This window comes from Microcebus murinus, chromosome 16, assembly GCF_040939455.1.
Source record: "Microcebus murinus isolate Inina chromosome 16, M.murinus_Inina_mat1.0, whole genome shotgun sequence".
Taxonomy (NCBI): domain Eukaryota; kingdom Metazoa; phylum Chordata; class Mammalia; order Primates; family Cheirogaleidae; genus Microcebus; species Microcebus murinus.
In genome coordinates, this window is record NC_134119.1 from 60,754,318 (window position 1) to 60,774,209 (window position 19,892).

A 19,892-nucleotide genomic window follows, 5' to 3' on the forward strand; every position below is an offset into this window, starting at 1 on the left:
GAAGGTAGACAAGTTCAAAGAATCCTCTACCTCCCAGTACCAACCAGCCAGTACCTATTCCAGTCTAACCTAACTCCTGTGTCCATTTTGTGACTCCTCTTTGTTCCAATGTTCACCTTCTCCATGGAGCCTACCTCAAGGAGTTTATTTACATGCCAACTCATGCTTGATTTTTCTCCAGAATACTTACCACCTTGGAATATACAGTGCTATATATTTCTTACAATTTTGACTGGGTGCAGTGGCTCATGCCTGTAATTCTAGCACTCTGGGAAGCCGAGGCAGGAGTGATTGCTTAGAGGTCAAGAGTTCGAGACCAGCCTGAGCAAGAGTGAGACCCCATATCTACTAAAAATAGAAAAAAAATTTAGCTGGGTGGTGGTGCACGCCTGTAATCCCAGCTACTAGGGAGGCTGAGGCAGGAGGATCGCTTGAGCCCAGGAGTTGGAGGGTGCAGTGAGTTAGGCTGATGCTACTGCACTCGAGCCAGGGGAACAAGCGAAACTCTGTCTCAAAAAAATTGTTTTGTTTATTGTCTTCCTTCATCTGAAGGTAGTCTCATGAGTGCAGGGATTTTTGTCTGTCTTCTTTAGTGCCATTGTGTAAAACACGGTCTGGCACACAGTAGGCGTCCCAGAAACATTTGTTAAATTTGTGTAGCTGAATGGGAAAACCATGCAGCACAGCCCAAGCCTGAGCAGGTGAAGGCCCAGTGGCGCGACTCGCCTCATGAATCATTCATGACTCTGGCCCCGCCCACGCGCAGTGACGCGCGCGTTCACGCGAGAGGTGGGGCGTGGCTCGTACGGGAGCTGAGGGAAGGCGAGGGGGACTTGGACTTCGCGCAGGCGCCGAGCGGTCTTAGTGCCTTTCGGGCTTGACGGGCGCGCGCGCGCGGGAGGGCGGCGGCGGCGGCGGCGCGGTGCGCAGGCGCCTGGGGCAGTGCGCAGGCGCCAGGCGGAGGGCGGGCTGAAGCAGCTGAAGAAGCGGCGGCGGCGGCGGCGGCTCGGGCAGAGGGGCGGGAGCTGAGGCGGGAGCGGACCGGCTGGTGGGCAAGCGAGCGGCGGCGGAATGGTGGACTACCACGCGGCGAACCAGTCGTACCAGTACGGCCCCAGCAGCGCGGGCAATGGCGCCGGCGGCGGGGGTGGCATGGGCGACTACATGGCCCAGGAGGACGACTGGGACCGGGACCTGCTGCTGGACCCGGCCTGGGAGAAGCAGCAGCGCAAGGTGCGCGGCCCGCGGGCCGGACGGGCTGGAGGGGTCCTGGAGGGGAGGTCGGGGGCTGGGAAGGGGGTCGGAGGTCCCAAGAGGGCATTGGAGGGTCCGTGGTGGAAACGGGGGGTCCTGAGAAGGAATTGGCGGGTCTGAGGAGGGATTTAGAGTTGGAAAAGGAATCGCTGAGCTCCAGGAAGGAATTGGGAACCTGAAAAAATAATTGGCGGCCGAGCAGGGAATGTGGGAGGCTAAAAAAAAGGAATCAGGAAGCCTGGTGAAGGATTTGGAGGGTCTGGGAGGGCAATTAGGGGGAACAGAGGAGGCGGTGGGGGAGGTTAAAATGGAATTGGGATCTGAGGCGGGATTGAAGGGTCAGAGGGTGGGTTGGGAGTGCTGGGAGGAGAAGCGAGGGAATGTGGGAAGGGAATTTGTGGGTGAGGGCAAAATTAGGGGTTTGGGAAGTCAGGAGAGGATCTCAAACATGGAGGGGGTTATTTGGAGTGAAGAAAGATCTGAAGAAGATTGGAATTGGGGAAGCCTTAGGTTGGAGGCGTTCTAAAGGAGATGAACAATCAGAAGTCTAAAGATGGAGTGGGGGTACCAGGAAAGGGATTGTGGAATCTGAAGAGGGGGTGGGAGGATTAGGGAGGCCGAGAAGATGAAAGGACAGAATTGGGTCTGAAAAGACAAGGGCTTTAGGGTGTGAGGAAGGGCAGGCGTGCTCAGGAGGTCTGGCGGGACTAGGGGCCCTGAAGAGGGTGGGATACTGACGGGAGTCGTTAAGGGGCCTGCGAATAAGATGTTTTTGAAGAGGGTGGGATTGATTTGGGGTCCCCTGTTTCAAAGGGAAGAGGAGAAGGATTGGGAGATAGGAGGAATGAGGAATTGATGAGGGTCAGAGAAGCCGAAGGGGGATACAGAGAGTATTGGGGGTATTCCGAAGAGGGTTTCTGAAGAATGGATGGGAGTTTGAAAAGCTCAGCAAAGGGTGGAGGATCCTGAGGAAGAAACAGTCTGGGAAAGGTGAGAACGGTGGGAGGGAGCGTGAGCTGGAATGGCGGATAATGGGAGGGAGGTTAGTTTAGGAAAATGAAAGTCTCATTAGGGAGGGAATGTGTGATGCATAGACTGAGAAAGGAATTGGGGGGGGTGCTTCTGGAAATGCAGTCCTGGGACTGGAGAGCATATATGTGTTGTAAAGGGAAAATAAGGAGTTTTGGGAGGAAGAGTGTCCAGGAAGAATTGTGTCTTTTTGGAGAGAAAGGCAGGTGAAAGGATCCTAGCGCAGAGTCTGTTTTCAGGTGGCACTTTGGGGTGTGGAAGCAACTTAGGAGGGACCCACAGGAGTGAAAGGGAGATCAGAAGTAGAGTGGGAGGCCCAGGGAAGGTGTTAGGGTGTGTGGGGGGAATAATGCAATGTGGGGGGGCGAGCTCTGAGTCGATTTAAGAGAGAGTTGGAGTGTGTGCAGTGAGAGCTAGAGGAGTGTGTTGAGTGGGCGTCGGGGAGGGGGTTCAGGAGTGTGTGTGAAGAGGGTGGGAGGTACTTGAAGTTAGAGGCATATTAAATGGGATCCGGAGATCTGGATTTTCTTGCCAGATTTGTTACTAATTAGCTCTGTGGCCTTGGGCAAGACCCTTGATCTCTCATTGCAGTTCTGTCATCTGTAAAATGAGAAGGGATCGAAGGGTGGCTCTATAAAGATGGACGTGTATGGAGTTGGGACTTTGGCTCTCAGGACTTGGGAGAGTGGGTTTGCTGGAGCTGTTTCAGGAACATGGGGGCCGACAGAAGGGGCTTGAGTGGTGAGCTGAGGGAAGAAAGCGGAGCGTGTGGCTGGAAGTCTCTGGAGGGTGTGAGTTGGTGCACAGGTAGCCCAGTGTGGAAGGAGCAGCAGTTCCAAGGCAGCTGAGGTGGTTTAACCTTGGGTAAATTACCAGTGTCTGCTTGAATTTCCTCCTCAGTAGCAATGGGGGGGGGGGGGAGTGGGAGGCGGCAGGGCTTGCTGGGAGTGGTGTGCTTATCCGCTGCCCCACCTGCCTTGGGGTGGGCACCCTGAGATAGCTGACACAAAAATGCTTTTGATGGGAAGGGGAGATCTAGTCTGGAGTCTGGACAATAACGTGTTGCCTGAGGCAGCGCCAGGTTGGAAAAGGTTTAGGGTTGCCAAGAGACTTGGAAAGTTGGGAGGGGAACTGGGGACCACCGCTTTGTGTTTGGGGCTGTCTAGGATCTGTCTTCTCTGGCTGTAGGTACTGGAGAGAATGAGCTCCTCACCCTTTTTTCTCCGGTGACGGGGGTGGGGAACCTTCCCTTTCCCTCCCTTCCTGTCTTCTGCCCTTCCCCAAGTGACTCCTTTTGCTAGCTCAGTTCCACTCCCTACTGGGAGTTAGGGCGTGTGCTCGTTCTGCTCGAGGTTGTGGTGTCCCCTGCCCTCAGGGTGAGGCTGGGCACCACTCAGGCACCTGGGTGGGAACATGGAGTCCCTGGAACCCCAACACCTTGCTGCCCTGTGTAACTCTCCCTCCCCTTAGCTCCCAGCTCCTCCAGGGCCAGGCGGGGCTGAGGAAAAGGGTGGGTGGCGGTGTCCTCTAATTCCAGCTGCTTTAGATTGTCAGTACGGGCCAGGTTCTAGTACGTCCTGCTACTCCAGCAAATATTTACACGCAGCTATGTTTTTTTGGGGCGGGAGGATTGTTTCACTTCTGTGCCCTTTCCCGTTGTGGGCTAGGGATTCTTTATGAAATGGGGGGAGGAGTAGTGGAAAGGAATTCACCAATCTGTGCTGTTCCCTCCCTGCCTTCCAAGAGACCCTCTCCCCTCCACCTCCAACAGGCTGGCTGGGATTTTTCTATGTTGCAGTGTCACTTTAGTGAGTGACAGGGTGCCCTTCTTGCCTCTCCAAAGCTGAGCCACTGGACATAGGGAGAGTGACAGTCCTATGAGTGTCCTGTGCGTACATTAAAAAAAAAAAAAATCTGTGAACAGAACAGCTGTAGGCCCTTAAAGTGGGTAGCGTTTAATTCTTTCGGGAATTAAGCAAGAGTTGGCCCAAGTCAGAGGGCGTTTGTATCTCACTTCTACCTGGAAGCCCTTTGCTCTGACTTCTGGAGACCCCTGTAACCAAGGCGTTATCCAGTAAGTAGGTTATGCAACAGTTTTTACGCGGGAGGGCCGTAAGTATTCTCCTGGGCAGATGGAGGAGCCCTGGTCAAATTCTTAAGCAATTATACTTCTGGGCCACAGTTCCCTCTCCCAGTTTCTAAAAGGGGTCATGGGTGGCCTTGCCACCCTCTGCTGTCCTGGAAGGGTGAGACCTCTTGATAGTTATGCCCAGACTTCTCATCACAGCCAGAAGAAATGCCTCACTTGCTAAGCTTTCGTGTTCATCGAAACATCACTATTTACAGGGGCTTCAGCGTTTAGACTCTGACCTTTGGCTTCAGCTGTATTAGGTGTGAGTTAATTATTTGAAAAGTTCAGTGGTGTTTTGTTTTTCTCCAAGTATTTTTTTTTTAAAAGGCCGATGATGGAGGCCCCAAAGTAGCCATCTGTTATTTTGTTCCATTACTCTAATTGCTTGCCTCTTAGGATCTGGCTAAGACTAACAGGTCCTTAGCAGTTTTCAAAATTGAATAACATACTTACAAAAAATAAAAAACTAACCAAACTCAATTATCATCTAAAAACAAGACGGTGCAGATACACGCATGTGCCTTCTTGGGAGAGGGGTAGGGGCAGCTGCTAGCACTCTGTTCTCCCCAAATGTGTTTTAGAACATGACTTTACTGCCTGAAGAAGAGGTGAGGTATGGGAGCATGGCCAGGGCGTGCAGGGCCTTCTGAGATCCGGTTGGAGCCATGGAGTGGTGCCTGCCACTTCACTTAATAATAGGCAGTCCAGGGTGTGGCCCAGGGATTGCCCTCTGCCTTTTTGAAACACCCACCCTGGTTCCGGCTTCTGAGACCGACAGGAAGGCTACTTTGGCGGCAGGGAGCTGACTCACCCTCCAGTTGGAACTGGCGCTAATAGCCTTCATTTAATGGAAGCCAATTGCTTGGCCTCAAGTGGGCTGCCTTTTGCAGAATGTTTGGTGAAAGTGTTGGAGGAAGCAGCCCAGGAAATGAGGGTGGTGTATTAATATCCAGGTGCTGCCATGTGCTGTTAAACTCCTGAGATGCAGTCAGGTAGGTCAGTTAAAATACAGGCTTGCCCTCTCAAAATGCCCTCTTAATCCGATGGCAGGGACAAGTCTAGCGTCCAGTCCAAGCCTCTGGAGCGGGGACTGCTGCCATTTCAACATATACTCCAGTCATGGCAGACTTTGGCCAGACAGCACCCTTTTTCAGAATTAACTGAGTGCATAGTACAAGTTCTCTGGCAGTGCTCTCTAGCAGATGACAGTAAAGAGAATGGAGCCAAAAAAGAATTGATTTGGGAAGGCCCAAGGAATCTGAGACTGTTGAGACAAACACTTTAGGCTTTTGCTATACTGATTTATAGTGTGCTGGGAATTGTATGAGCCTTTGACCAGATCTTAGGGTTGTTCTTTAAAAAAAGGATTCCCTTGCTGCTGCTTTTATTTTCTGAAGGGGAGAAGGGAAGGGCAAAAATAATTACTGAACAGCTGTTTGCTGTAGTATCACTTGCTCATTCAGGTTTTCTGAATAGCTAAAATATCAACATGTTTATCTCTTCCCTGGCATTTAGTATATTCTAGAGCAACGTTTCCCCAGCTTTCTGCTTGTTTCCTTCACTTAGTGACATCCATGTTCTCATCATTCACATTTGGTTCCCTTCCCTCAGTTTCCTTCCGTTGCCTTTATTTATGTATTTAGTTTACAGAGTCACAAAAAACGCTCATGTTACCTTGTTTAAGATTTTCCCTCTCCTTTTCTTTTTTCATGGAAATAAGAGGCAAGTGATAGCAAGTTGGTAATTCAATGGCAGCAGTAACTGAAACACTGACCTATTAAAGGTAGACGGAAGTCTCTACTTGACCAGATACAAATACTGTCATCCGTGGAAGTTTCAAAGAAGCCTTTATGTCGCAGGTAGTTTGAGAGCTCAAGATTAGTCTCCTTCAGGAAGGGTTTAAACTTTGAAACATCAAAGCAGAGTTATAAGGAAACTTAGTTTTACAATGTTGGCAGTTGTAGGCGCCAGAATTTGTTATAAAGTGTCTGAAAGTGGCACAAGTATCACTTACTTTTCTTCAAGAAGGTTTATGAGTTACATTTTAGTCAATATGCCAGGTATCAAGGAGTGTAATTTTCAATGAATCAAAGAGAAACATAATTGTTTTAAATTCCAGTGTGTTTAAAGAATGATCTTATTATTATTATTTTTTAACCTCTATGACATGTACCAGGAAAGAGTGATGTTATTCAGGTGAAAATTTAACCAAGTGGCTGGAGGGAAGGATCCCACCTACTCCCGAAAGTGAAATCTTTGCATATGTTTAACTGGCAAGAGGGTCCTTATATTAGCGCTTGGGAAGTTTTATCCAAGTAGTGGCAGTCTCCCTGGGATTATAAAAATCCCTGAGACATTTGTCTTGGTGTCATGCCTTTTTTGGTGTGTTCTTTCATGTCCTCTGGGTCCCCTCTCTCTTGTAAACAACAGAGGCATTAACTTGGAATGTCCGTGGACAGTCTTTAAAAGCTGATTGGTGGAACTGGGTGGCCTTCCCTTTGGTTGGAACAGTATTTACTCTGGAAGAGGCCAGTGGCCTTTTTCTTAGATGTGATTTATTGAAGTGTTATGTAAAAGTGAGTGGATTGAGTTTACTCAGGGCTTGCTGTTTGCCACCTGTCGCTGTGCTGGCTCCTGCCTTCCTGGGATGAGCCCCATCCTGTCCTCCCTACCCCAAGAGTGAGGGACCATCCTGTGTTTCCAGAAGGGACAGTGGTCTCCCTGTGCTTATCTCCATGCTTCCCAAACTTCAGTCATTTGTGATATTTCCATGACCACTTTTATATGCTGAGTTATTTTCTTTAAGTCAATTTACATTTTAAATTAAGTTTTAAAAGGAAAATTGATACGAATATGGCAAATGGAAAACCAGCTTCCCTGGCCATAAGTAAAAGGAAATTACAAAAACAAACACATTGAAAACAAAACAGTGTCCTTGGGTTCTAGGTAGATAGTATTTTTGCAGAAGGCTCTGGGCCTGAGGCCTGCTCTCTTTGTTAACCAGAGTGTTGGTGAGGTGCTAAAGACTCAGCAAGCAGAGACTTTCTCTTTGGAGTTGTCAGGTTTACAAGAGAATCAAAGAGTATAACTTTCTCATTGTGTTTCAAGGTTTAATGTAAGGTGTGAATAATCCTTAAAATCTAGGTGAGCAGGTTAGTGACTTACCCAGAAACACACGGCCCCTCTTGCCTTGAAGATATTGCTTGTGATTGGATGATACTTGATTAATCTTGTATTTCAAATGTTAGGGCTTTTGGGTGGGTATCTGTTTCTGTTTTTTGAGACAGCCTGTTGCCCAGGCTGGAATGCAGTGGGCGCAGTCAGCTTACTGCAGCCTCAAACTCCTGACCTAAAGAGATCCTCCTGCCTCAGCCTCCCAAAGTGGCGGGATTACAGGTGTGAGCCTGTAATCCAGCCTTGGGTTTTGTTTTTTAAGAAGCCAGGCCACATGTTAAATACAGTTGTCCCTTGGCATCTGTGGGGAATTGGTTCCAAGACATCCCCCTTCCCCAAATCCAGAGATGGTCAAGAGACCATCCAGAGATGGTCCTTCCATAAAATGGTGTATCATTTGCGTATAACCCGTGAGTATCCTTCTGAATACTTTAAATCATCTCTGGATTACTTATAATATTGAATACAATGTAAATGCTGCATTAGACTTGTTAGACTGTATTGTTTAGGAAATAATGACAAGGGAAAAAAGTCTCTACATGTTCAGTTATGGAGACAGTCATTCATTTTTCTCCCCTGAATATGTTCGGAAAAAACATGGTCGGTTGCATCCACTGATTTGGAACCCGTGTATACAGAGGGCCGATTGTGTGTAAGAATTGTGGGTTTATCACTTGCCTCTCATACAGCCTTTCCTTTTTAAGGCTCCGGTTTTCTAACACATACACACTTAAAGCTTGGCTGCTCCCATGAATAAAGCATACTGCTACCCCATCTGGGCATTTGAACCCTCCATTCTGAAAGGAGAGCAGTACCCTCCTGCCGAGTTAAGAAAAGCTTATTTAAATGTTTTTCTTTCAAATATGAGAACAGAACAGATTCTTTGTCTTCCAGTGGAACTCTCCACGTGGGACAGAAGTAGTAGTAGCAGCAGTTACTACTCTGCAGAACACAGTGAAGTCATCTTGGGAAATATTGAGGGTGTTGCAATGATTGAATGAGATGCTAGAACACCAGCCATACAATAGCATTTGTGTCTCCGGCTTCAGGCAGGAATAAAGAAGACATTGTGGTTTGTTTTATGCTGTTTTAGGTTTTACCCCCAAAGGTGTGTGGGGCTGAGTGATGTCTGTCACTAGCTTTCTAGTGGGTTTTTCTTTTCATCTCCCCGCCCTCCCTGATGGCTTTTGAGAGTGAGTGGAAGCCACAGTCTAGGTGGATCGGAGGCAGCGCAGAAAGCAGGCCATGCGCTTCGCTGCTTGTTCTCCATGTCTGAAGGGAACACGTTTGGGTTTTATATCTCCAAAAACTCTAAGATAAAGAGTTTCCATATCTTACCTCCTGAGTAGTGGTGACTCCGATTCCAGTTCTAAGAATGTCTTAATTAGCAGCCATTCAGAATGGAGGCACTGCAGGAAGTTAAATAGATGTTCTTTGTCTTCCTTCCTTTCTTTTCTTCCTTTCCTTCCTTCCTTCCTTCCCCCTCCCCTCCCCCCTCCCTCCCTCCCTTCCTTCCTTCCTTCCTTCCTTCCTTTTCCTTCCTTTTCCTTCCTTCCTTCCATCATGGAAGGAAGCTTGCTTGCAAGTGATTCAGCATCCAACCACGCTGAGAAGTTGCTTGAGAGGGGCGTCATCCCAGTAAGAGGATTTGTGAATCTATAGCTTGTATTATCAAAGTGACAGGCCCTCCTTTGCCAGGGGCCAAGGGCAGTGCTGGAAGCTGACTTCAGTCATTGTCATCAGGGCCTTGATATGTGCGGGTGTAACAGTTAACACGTTAGTGCTGTATGATCAATCTCAATGTGGGTATGAGTAAAAGGTATTTAGTTGCTATCACCATGGAAACCGGGTTGCTTGCTTACTGTTTTGGGGAGTGCCAGCATACCAAAGGCAGCGCTAGTGGTGTGGAGTGTTAGTCTCCTGGGCAGAAAAAAGATGCTGCCAGCTGGTCTCACAGGAAAATACCCACTAGCATAGTGTCCATGCTGGGTGGGAGGATGAGATCCCTCTGTCCCCAAGTGCAGGACGTAGGCCAATCCATTTTATATTTATTTTTTTATTTTTTTTTTTTTCTGTTTGAATTTTTATTTTTGTTTTATTTTTTTAGATAGGGTCTCTGTTGCCCAGGCTGGAGTGCAGTGGTGTCATCATAGCTCACTGCAGCCTTGAACTCCTGGGCTCAAGCAATTCTCCTGTCTCAGCCTCCCAAGTATCTGGGACTGTCGGCGTGTGCCACCCCACCTGGCTAATTTTTTAAGGTTTGTAAGAGTTTCACTATGTTGTCCAGGCTGATCTCAAACTCCTGGCTTCAAGTAATCCTCCTGCCTCACTCAACCTCCCAAAGTGCTAGGATTACTGGCATGAGCTACAGAGACCTGCCTCAGACTATTTTATTAATGAGGGGTGCATGAGAGATGGAGAGGAAAAAGAAGAGCACACCATGAAAGCTGCTGTTGGCTTTGTGGCTGCGACTTGTGCCTTTTCTCCAGGCGTTTAGAGTTGGAATCTCAGCTATGTGACTTCTTAATAGCAGGGCAAAATGTGCCGGCATCTTTTGCCTGCTTTCACAAACACAAATTAAAAAGAATGCTAAAGTTTCCAGCAAATCCTAAGCACAAGTAACGTTTTTTTTTTAAAAAAATACACATCCTTCCTACTACAACTTCGGCAGAAAATATACTTTTTTCTCCCAATCACTCCCCCCCCCTTCTTTCCGTTAAGAAAATGAGTACCTTTGCATTAAACTATGTATTGGATGAAAATATTAGATGCTTTCACAAAGTTCTTTGGCTGTTACTGGCATGCCTTGCATCTGGAAGGGTCAGAGATTTTTTTTAAGACTTATGTGATCTTCCAGTTCTGGCCTATGAGATTAACTCAGTTTCAAAATTCAAAATGTCTGGACGCAGCCGACTTGCCAGGCTGGTTCGAGGGCAGTCTGATGAATCCACCGTTCTTACAGGCTGTCTGCTAGCCAGTGGTGATTCAGATTTTCAAGTCCTGGAAGGTATCCAGACAGTAAACACCAGGATTGTGAGACGGTTACTTTTTTTTTGATCATTTGAGCTACACTGCCAAAACTGTGGTAGGACTTGACTCTGTAAAACGGAAAGGTCTGTATCAAGATGTCTTTTTCAGGGATGTTGGCTGTGGTCACCCAGCACCCTGTCTCCTGGTGAGGGTAGGAGAAATAAATACTTAGACCAGTTAGGGGAGGGAATTCTTAGCCGTATTTTGAAACGAATTTTCCCTTTCCATTTGTAACTTTCATTAAGTCACTGATGAGGGACAACCCATGGAAGAGAATTTCACCCACTGAGAGCTGTGAACTGATTTAGGGACGATTGGTTAATGGATCATGGCCCAAAGCTGTGTAAGGTAAGGGGCTGGCACTCAGCTCCTACTCAATTGCATAGAAACACCAAAGAGACTCAAAGGGGACAAGCTTTGACCAGTTCTCTTAGTAGCTACCTTAGACTTGAGAAAATTCTGGGCCTCTTTAATAAATAAGCATAAAGCAGTCCTTGCCAAATAGGGCCTGCTCTAGGGCCATGGGGTTAGCTTGGGAGACAACGTTCTTGCCTAAAAATAAGTGTATGTTCCTATCAGACATTCCAAGCATAGTTTAAACATGAGATTTCTGAGTAGCAGTGCAGGCTCTGTGGATCATGTCAGAATGTGGGCAGTGAGGGTCTCTGTGGAGTGTGCCCCTGCTTTGGGATTGGCCGTGGCCACCAAGTAGATCAGATGACCAAATGCAAACCATCTTCCATCTCGTTTCTTTTTAAAAAAAAATTTTTTTTTTTTGAGACAGAGTCTCACTTTGTTGCCCAGGCTAGAGTGAGTGCCGTGGCATCAGCCTGGCTCACAGCAACCTCAATCTCCGGGGCTCAGCGATCCTCCCGCCTCAGCCTCCCGAGTAGCTGGGACTACAGGCATGTGCCACCATGCCCGGCTAATTTTTTGTATATATATTTTTAGTTGGTCAATTAATTTATTTCTATTTTTGGTAGAGACGGGGTCTCGCTCAGGCTGGTTTCGGACTCCTGACCTTGAGCAATCCGCCCGCCTCGGCCTCCCAAAGTGCTAGGATTACAGGCGTGAGCCACCACGCCCGGCCTAAAAAAATTTTTTTACTCTTCTTTTCCTGCCCTTGGATTCCATCTCATTTCTATATGTTCTTAATCTACTCACAGGCTGATGGGGGAGATAGACAGCAAGTGAGTAAATAATAAAGTAACTTCAGATAAGGTTATGTGCTATAAATTAAATAACAGCGTTTTACTCTGTGCTAGACACTGGAGTGGTTTAGGTAATCCAGAGAGGGAGAGAGGAGAGAGAGGTGGTGTTACCCTTATAGAACACATGCAGAAATGGATTGATCCATGGGCCTTTAAGCCACTTGCCCAGGAGAGGGTGGTTTCAGCTGTTCCACTAAAGGATGAGGAAAAGGGAGCCGGGAGAGCACTAGGGGACGGCTGTTCCACGCAGAGGGAAGTGTGGCAGCCCTGGGAGCAGAAGGAGGGCAAGAGTGGTCAGGACAGGACAAGGGGAAGAGATGGGCACAACCGGGCCACTTAGAGCTGTGCTGTCGGGCGCGCTGACTAGAGCTGGAGCCAACTTGTGTCTGCAAATTCAGTCCCTGCTAGACTCCAGTAGTTCGGGGACTTCATGCTTCCAGGACGTAGCACGACAGCCTTTCCTTCCAGGCCCCATGGACAGGCCAAACCAGAACTGGCTTCTAAGTGGGAATCCCAAGGCTGCAGAACATTAGACCAAACAAAAGCTTTAATTATCTGTGTGGTCATTGCGCAGTAGGCACCTGTACTCGATTAACGCGTTGGTAACTTCTGGATCTGGAGTTTTACTGCACTGCGCTCACAGTGGCTTTGTAGTGCGGCTCGCTCATAGAACTTAACTTATACCACATGAACAAGTTCTCAGCCCCCTTCAGTCTCGTCGAGAGGATGTTTCCACCTGGTGAGATGCCACTCGCTTTACAAAGCATCTTTTGTAAAATGTTGAGTCTCCCTCTTTGAAGTTGGAAGCCAGGAAGTCTGATTTTTAAATTGGCTTTTCTCTTAGGTCTTTTTCTTCTCTATAAATCCCTCTTTCATTTACTCAGTATTTCCTCCTTGTTTCCTTTGGTTGGGTGGAGCTAGGGCGGTTCTAGTTTGCAGAAAGACACGGACATGCAGGCTGATTCAGTCTGAGACATTCAGCTTTCTGTACTCCACTGGAAGCCAGTCCAGGAACAAGGTAGATTTCACTGGGCCCGTGGCTCCCCATTTGAAGGCAGAGCTGGTCAAACTGGTTCTGTGGCTTTACTGAGGGTGGGAGTTACAGCCAGAGAGAGCTCTGGGCTATCAACAGACACTCCTGCCTCTGTACACATAGCACCTGGCAAGAAGTTAAGTTCACGGGCCATAAAGTGTCCATCATGCACATGGGCTCGGATTCTGCCCTATCCTTGATGATATTCGGGAGCAAAAATGGTCCCTGTGGACAGCATATAGAGGAACACATGAATATGAAGGTGTCCTGTGACGGCACAGCCAGTCCAGCTGCTTCAGCTAGAAAGACTACGGCGAGGTTTCCATTCTCCTGGCAGCATGCTCATGTGAACTTGTTAAATCTTTTAAGTAGCTGTATAGGAGGGGAGATAAGTTTGTGTGTGTTTATGTGTTTATCCTTTTCCCCTTAAATACAAAAATAAAACTTCCCCTTTATGAAATTGATTCAGAGTGGGAAGAAAGTACATGGCAAGTGGAAAATGTGTCGGATTATATTGAGTCCTGCCCCACGTTTGGGATGCAGCTGTAAGTTTCCGTGGTGGGTGGCTTATTATGCATTTATGCTGAGCTGAACCTGCTCCAAGTTGTTGCTGCAGATAGAAAAGGCTTTCTTGTGAGGGGAGGCTGCCTCACTGTCACACTATAAAGACTTGGAAGGTACTTTGAAAGACTTCAGCATTTGCCACTTGGGTAACAGAACTAGAGGCTGGTGAGCAAAGTGGGTCTGCATTTCGTAGCCATCTAGCTTCTTGTGTAACATGAGTTGGGGCTTCGTGGGTCCTGGAGTCCAGCACTCAGGTAGAAACATGACCGCCAGGGCCAGACGACAGCCCTCGCTGGGCCCCTCTGCAGAGCGGAGCTGTGCCGAGCCTTTGGGGCCTGAGAGAAACCGGAGACCCGGCCCATGCTCTGAAGGAGCTCGCAGTGTAGTCGGGCAGAGAGCGAAGCCACATGAGACCTCAGAAGGACACTAAGCGGCACACCGACAAGCCCACAGCTCTCTAGCCGTGTTCTGGGCGAGGAAAGGGGTGAATAAGGGCAGGTGGGGTCAGTCATGGAAACTTTCATAAAGGAGGTGAGTGTGCAGGAGGGGTGGGCAGGTGCCTGGGGGCTAGCGCCAGAGGGTCCTGCGGGCAGTTAGACAGCATTCCTTAGCTGCCTCTGGTGCCTTCCTCGTGCTCTGTGTGACTTAGCCATGCCTTAGAACCTTGAGCAGCAAGACTGCAGGTTCTGGGTCCTGTCACTTTCACAACTACAGCGGGTGGGCCAGACCCTCTTCCCAGGAGGGAGTCTGCCCCTGCCCCCGGCCTTTTGAGGCACGTGCTCTGGGTTTGCCAATGGTCTCTTCAAAATAAGCACAGGTTTCAGAAAAAAGAAAGAGAGACTCTCTTCCTCTCTTCTAATGTCTAAGGGTCTCTCCAAGCCCTGTGCCTTAACAGCCCCTCGGGGTGTGTGGTGCCGCACAGTCTCCTGGTCCCGGTGGCCACTCTAAACTGGGGACGGCCATTCTGCAGTGAGAGGTGGATGGGGCCGACTCTGGAGCTGGCCGGTTTGGTGTGCCACAGTTCGCGGTTGTCCCTGCAAGGAGGGCAGCTCAGGTGTGTTCTGCCTTAAGAGTTTATTCTTACCTGCCAAGCTCAGCTTCCAGGTGCTGTTATTTTCTTTAAATAAATGCCTTAGAGCTGGTTTGTGGAACTTAGAGTTCCCATCCCAGGCAATACTCCAGCATGTTTAAAAAACATAACAAAACCAAAAAAATCCTCATGCTGATGCTCATGGCCAAATGTGTGACTCAGATAGTGCAGTGTCCTTGATATGCTTTCCCCAAGTTGACACACTCGACTGTGTTCTGGCCCTCGCCTCTGTGTGTGGTTTCAGGTGGGGTTCTGCTCACGCACCGCCCAGGAGAATTTGGTCTCCACAGGGATCTGTAGGTTTGCTGTGGAAGGATTTGCTGGGGATGGTAAGGGTGGAAAGTGTCACTTGGATCGGCTTAGTCTCTGTAGCTTGAGCACCGAAGCCCTGTGCTGCCATTAGGGAGAGAGCCCTAGCTGCCATTAGGGAGAGAGCCCTAGGGTATTAGCACAACCGGTTACTATTTCCTTTCCCACCTGTCAGGGCTTCCAGGCAGGGCCTGCCTGCAGTCCTTGCAGGGTGCCTGTTTCTCCCTTTTTGAAAGGCAGAGGTGATAGGGAGGTGGCCATTCTTTGAGAAGACAACCCAGGTTCATTACTTGTAGTTGGGGAATGTATTTGCTTCACCCCCATTTGGGGCGAGGTTTCTTGGGGAGAAGTTGCAGAATATTCAGGATGAGTTTCTTGCGTGGACCCAGGGGCTGGGAGGAGAGGCCTGTTCAGCTGGTGGGTTAGCTGATAGCACCCAGCCTACCCACCAAGACAGGAGGCGGCTCAGATGTCACTGGGATTCACAGTGTCACAGGCTGTCTCTTGGCCCAAGCAGCTGCACCCCGGGAGGGGTGTCGGAGCTTCCCGCTGAAGCTCCTGTGGGAGGGTGCCCCGGCAGCAGAACCAGGAGGTGTGAAAGGCGTGGGGTGGGCAGAGGGCCCAGCTGGAGCACAGGCTTTGGAGGGAGACTGTCCTGGGCTTCACACCGGCCGCCTCCACCTGCTGGCTGCGTGACCCTGGGCATGGGACAGGGGCTAAGCCTCGGTGCGCTCCTTTGAGAAGGGGTATCATCCTATCTCACAGGATGACTCTGAGCAGTGCACTCTATAGTGTGTACAACGCACTTAGCACAGTGCCTGGTATGTTGTAAGTGTTCAATAAACTTCTCAAAATAATTTCAGTGTCTCACCATCCTGCATCCAGGTGGGGTCTGCTGCTGAGTCCCCTCTTCAAAGGGGTTGGAAGGGCTCGCTGAAAGGTGCAGCTCAGTGGGAAACCAAAACATAGACCCCCTTTCCTGCAGTTTCCCCATGGGAACTCCAACTGCCAAACCCAGCCAACAACTTCAAAGAACACCCTCCATCAAGTGGCAGCGTGCACTTGAGCTGGAGCGACACAGCCCTCTCCCCAGCCTCTGCGGCCATCTGGGCTTCATTATCTGGGAGGTGGCTTCTTGTTTCATAGTTGCGGCCCCTGAACAATTTTGTGTCTGGTTGAGCCATAGGCAGTGCCAAGAAGGTTCTTTCGTGAGTAATTCAGCTTGTTAGTAAGTTTGCTGTCAGCTGAGGGCCTCCTTTCCCTGGGTCCTCTTCTTTCCCTGTCCCCTGACCCCTAAAGAAAAAAAAAAAAAATCCTGTTGACTCAAGTTAGAAACAGCCCGCAACCTAGTCAGGCTGCCTTCTCTTCAACTGGTAAATGATGTAGAAACAGGAAGGGCTTCCCACTGATAACCCCCAAAATGACTGCCCAGAAATGCTGTCACACAGGGCCAAGAGGTGCGCAGGAGCCTGTGCCCAGCTGCTGACCTGGAACGTGAGGCTTTGTAGAGGGCTTGGAAGGCCTGTGCCCTTCCAGGCCTCCTTCCCCCAGTGCTTCTCACGCCTGCTGCTCCATCCTCTTTTCCTCCTTCCTCCCAGCCCCCCTTTCCTGGGGTCACTTCCTGATGCCATTCCTCAACTTAGCCCCTATCCCCCCCAAAAGCAATCAAATCCACAACCTAATAAGGCAAAAGAATGAGGAGAATGTCCGCCTCCCAGCCTCTCCCCTAACAGGGCGCAGGCCCGCTGCAAATTTGGAAAATGTTACAGCCAGAGTGACAACTGGTTGGGGGTGGGGCGGGGGGCGTGCAGCCATTTTCAGGAGCCTTGTTGTTGGCTGCAGGCAGGAGCCCTGAGGGAGGGCCACCAGGTCCGCGCCTTCCAAATCAGGCTGTGTCGACACCCTTCTAGCACAAAAAAGTGTATGGAAAGTAACAGCCTGAGTCAGCTGCACCTCCAATCGTGGGATTTGCATGCTAGGAGAACACAGAGTACAAACACGAAAGTCCGCCGTGGGAGCACGCTTGGAGACATCTCCCCTCCGTCATGGCTGGGACTGTGCAAATCCAAACACTTTTGCCTCTGAGATGAGCAGTTTTCTTCCCTTTGACTGTGCCAGGGTTAAATTAGCCCTGGCGTTAATTAAAACTTGTCAACACTTGGAGTGGGGCCCCCCAGAAACCTGTCACCCCTCCTACATCATTATCCCAAGCAAATCAACCCTCTCTGAAGCAGTTTCCATCTAGGGGGAGGGAGGAACAAGCCCCTCCGCTCTGGAAAGCCCTGGGGGACCGGGCCGGCCGGGCCTAGCCTGCTTTGTTTTGGAAGGTCAAGCTTAGTAATTAACCTGAATGCTTGGGGGAGGGGATGAAGGCGAAGGAACCAGGTCTAGGGATGTGGCAGGTCTTTCAAATTGCTAATTATCAGCAAGCGTGAGGTCATCCGTAAATATATCTAATTCTTTAGCTTGTAATTAAGGTGCTCATTAAAAGTGCAGGGAAGTTTTGCTTTTTTTTTTTTTCTTAAAAGGAAAAAAAAACACAAAAAGCCTTTGTTTCGACCTGACAGGATGGCTCAGAACAGGGGGAGGACTCGAGGCACAGGACTAGTTTCCTGTCTTAAGAACCTTTACAGGAAATTCACTGCAAACAATATTGGTGACCCTGCCAAGGAGGCAAACCTGGGGTGATGTCATTGTTCAAAGCTGTCACCGCCAAGCCTCTGGCCTTGGGGGAGGAGGGTTGGCGGGATTAGAAAATGGGTTTGTGTGCGTGTGTTTAGAAGAGGCAAGTCAAGTGAAAAGCTGAGTGGGAAAGAAATCACAGGGGCTAGGCGGTCTTGGAAGTATTCTTATCTGGGTTCAGCTTTCCTTGTTTTCCTAAGCTTAAAAAAATCCTCTCTCACTATTTTTGCTCCTCAAAATGCTGCTGCTTTTTCAGAGACAGCCTTTTCTGAGCCGTTCCCCATTTAGTGCTTGGGTAACTGGCTGTTACAGTATGGAATTTGTGGCCCGCAAGGCAGTGTGGTAAGTTAGGCACTAGGTAAATGCTCGCTAGGTTGTTACGAAGCGTGGAGACTAGACACTGGACTCGTTTGATGTGTCTGTTTCTTCCGCAAAAAACATTTTGGAAAACTACCCAGTGCCAGAGAGTTGGCATGTATAAGTTGTTAATCTGCCCATGTGCCTCCAGGAACCGTCTGGAGCATCTCTGAAAAAAGGACAAGCTTTGCATCTTGTCATTTTTCCTCTGGCTTGGAAGTCGGAGAGGCATAAACACAGTCTTAAAATGAAAGCAACAAAAATAAACTCAAAGCAGCCCTGCGTGAAGACATTAATGCAAACTATGCGAGCTGGCTTACTATTTATACGGCAGAAGGCAGTCATAAGAAGACCCAGGCCTGGTTAAGGAGAGTTATGTCTTTTGAGGTGCCTGTTCCTTAGAATTCCAAATAAACCATGGATGATTACTCAGATGAGCTGTAATGCGGTGTCTCGTTTCATGGTTTGCACAGTCCCATTTCTTGAAGGAAGCAACGCTCTCTGAAATGCTAATAATGCAGGATCAGGACACGGTTAGAGAGCCCCCTCCTTGTGCCCCTCCTGACATCCTAACAGCTTTAGAAGGAAGTTTGAGGATTAAACAGGGAGCCGTGTAAGTTTCCTGTGATCTGTTAATAACCTTTTTTTCCTCATTCGACTAACATTTACCCAGATTCTGTGTTAGGCCTGGAGATAATAGCACGAAAGAAAACCAACCCAGCCTTGTCCTTAATAGCAGCTACATTCTTGAAGGAAAGGCTGGCAGTGAATTAAGTGATGGAACCAAGCCGAGTATTAGGGTGAGCTGAGTATTAGGGCGACGTGCGGAGGTGAATGTGGTTTACTGCTTACTGACTGACTTAAGTAGGCCCGTGGACATTGCTTTCCTGGGATTGGGAAGGATTTTTCTGACGTCCTCTGTGTCTGAGAACTCAGGTTTTCAGGGCTGCCTCCCTTATAAATTAACCTCCAGGAGAGTCGTGGGTGTTTGGTTCTTGGTGTGGGGTCTCATAGGCTGCCCAGGGCTGAGGAGTCACCATGGGATCCTGGCTGCTGCTTAGTTCCTGGCTTGGGACATATTGCTGGAAAGGAATGACAGATCTAGGCAAGAGGGATGCATCTTCTAGCCAAGGAAACCAGAGTTTGGACGTGTCCCCACCAGTAGAGTCTCTAGAATTTCTACATGGGAAAAGCTTAGGTGCCCCATTGTGGTTTGAAGTGGATGGATCCGGGTAGGGGACTAGTCTTGAAGCTGTAGGCATGCTGTTTTTGCTTAGATTGCTTGTGTATATGAGGCAGCTGAGGAGATCACGGAGCGTGTGGGTGGCAAAGGCTACTCCTAGCCATTTCCTAGGAAGATGGGCTCCCTTCGGATTGCTTGAGCTGCTACTTGTTTCAGGAGCTATGTGGGTGCAGTTGGTGCCACAGTTTTGTGGTAACTGCCAGGAAGCTGAGCCCACTGTGGCCTCAGGAAGTTGATGAGGTTAGCACCACTTTTTGGTTATAGTACCAGGGCTGACACCCTCATGGTTGTAGCCCTGGGGTTTTGTTCTTTGGGAACACTTTGAAATTGTAGCTTGGCAGGCTGGTCCACCAGCTCCCCGAGCAAAAGACTCCTTGGGTAGCTTGAAGCAAGAGTTGGGAGAAGGAGGGAAAGGCAATTGCAGCCCAGCCAAGAATATCAAGGCGCAGTCTTCAAGGTATGGAAACTTCAGTGCTTTTCTGATCTTTAGTGGAAATAGCTGTTCACTCTTAGTGCTCGTTGGAAAGTGTTGGCAGCTGAAGAGGGTCATTCCACAGGGGCCCACAGAGCCAGTGTATCTGGTGTTTCTAACATTTTCCTAACTATACCTTTCTCCATTTGCCCCATGCCAGCCTCTCGGCCCCACCATTTGGGTAAGGTGCCTGGAAAGAATGTCTCCTAGGTCCCTTAGGAAATTTGGTGTTTCTACTCATGGGAGTTGGGGATCACACAACACCCTGCACTTCCACCTGAGCTTTCAGGTCATCTGTGGGAGCGCAGGAGCA

The 19,892-nt window shown here is 49.0% G+C and overlaps 1 protein-coding gene across 4 annotated transcripts in view; it reads left to right on the forward strand.

The window, feature by feature from the left end:
* Window positions 1–959: 959 nt before the first annotated feature.
* ACTN4 (actinin alpha 4) overlaps window positions 960–19,892 on the forward strand; it is a 71,292-nt gene continuing 52,359 nt past the window's right edge. Inside the window, exon 1 of one of the 4 annotated variants that reach the window (XM_012774711.3) lies at window positions 960–1,233. In XM_012774711.3, the coding sequence (XP_012630165.2) occupies window positions 1,072–1,233 (162 nt within the window). In that variant the 5' untranslated portion in view covers window positions 960–1,071. The remainder of the gene's footprint in view (window positions 1,234–19,892) is intronic. The other 3 variants (XM_012774710.3, XM_012774709.2, XM_012774708.3) reach the window with 3 other exon arrangements.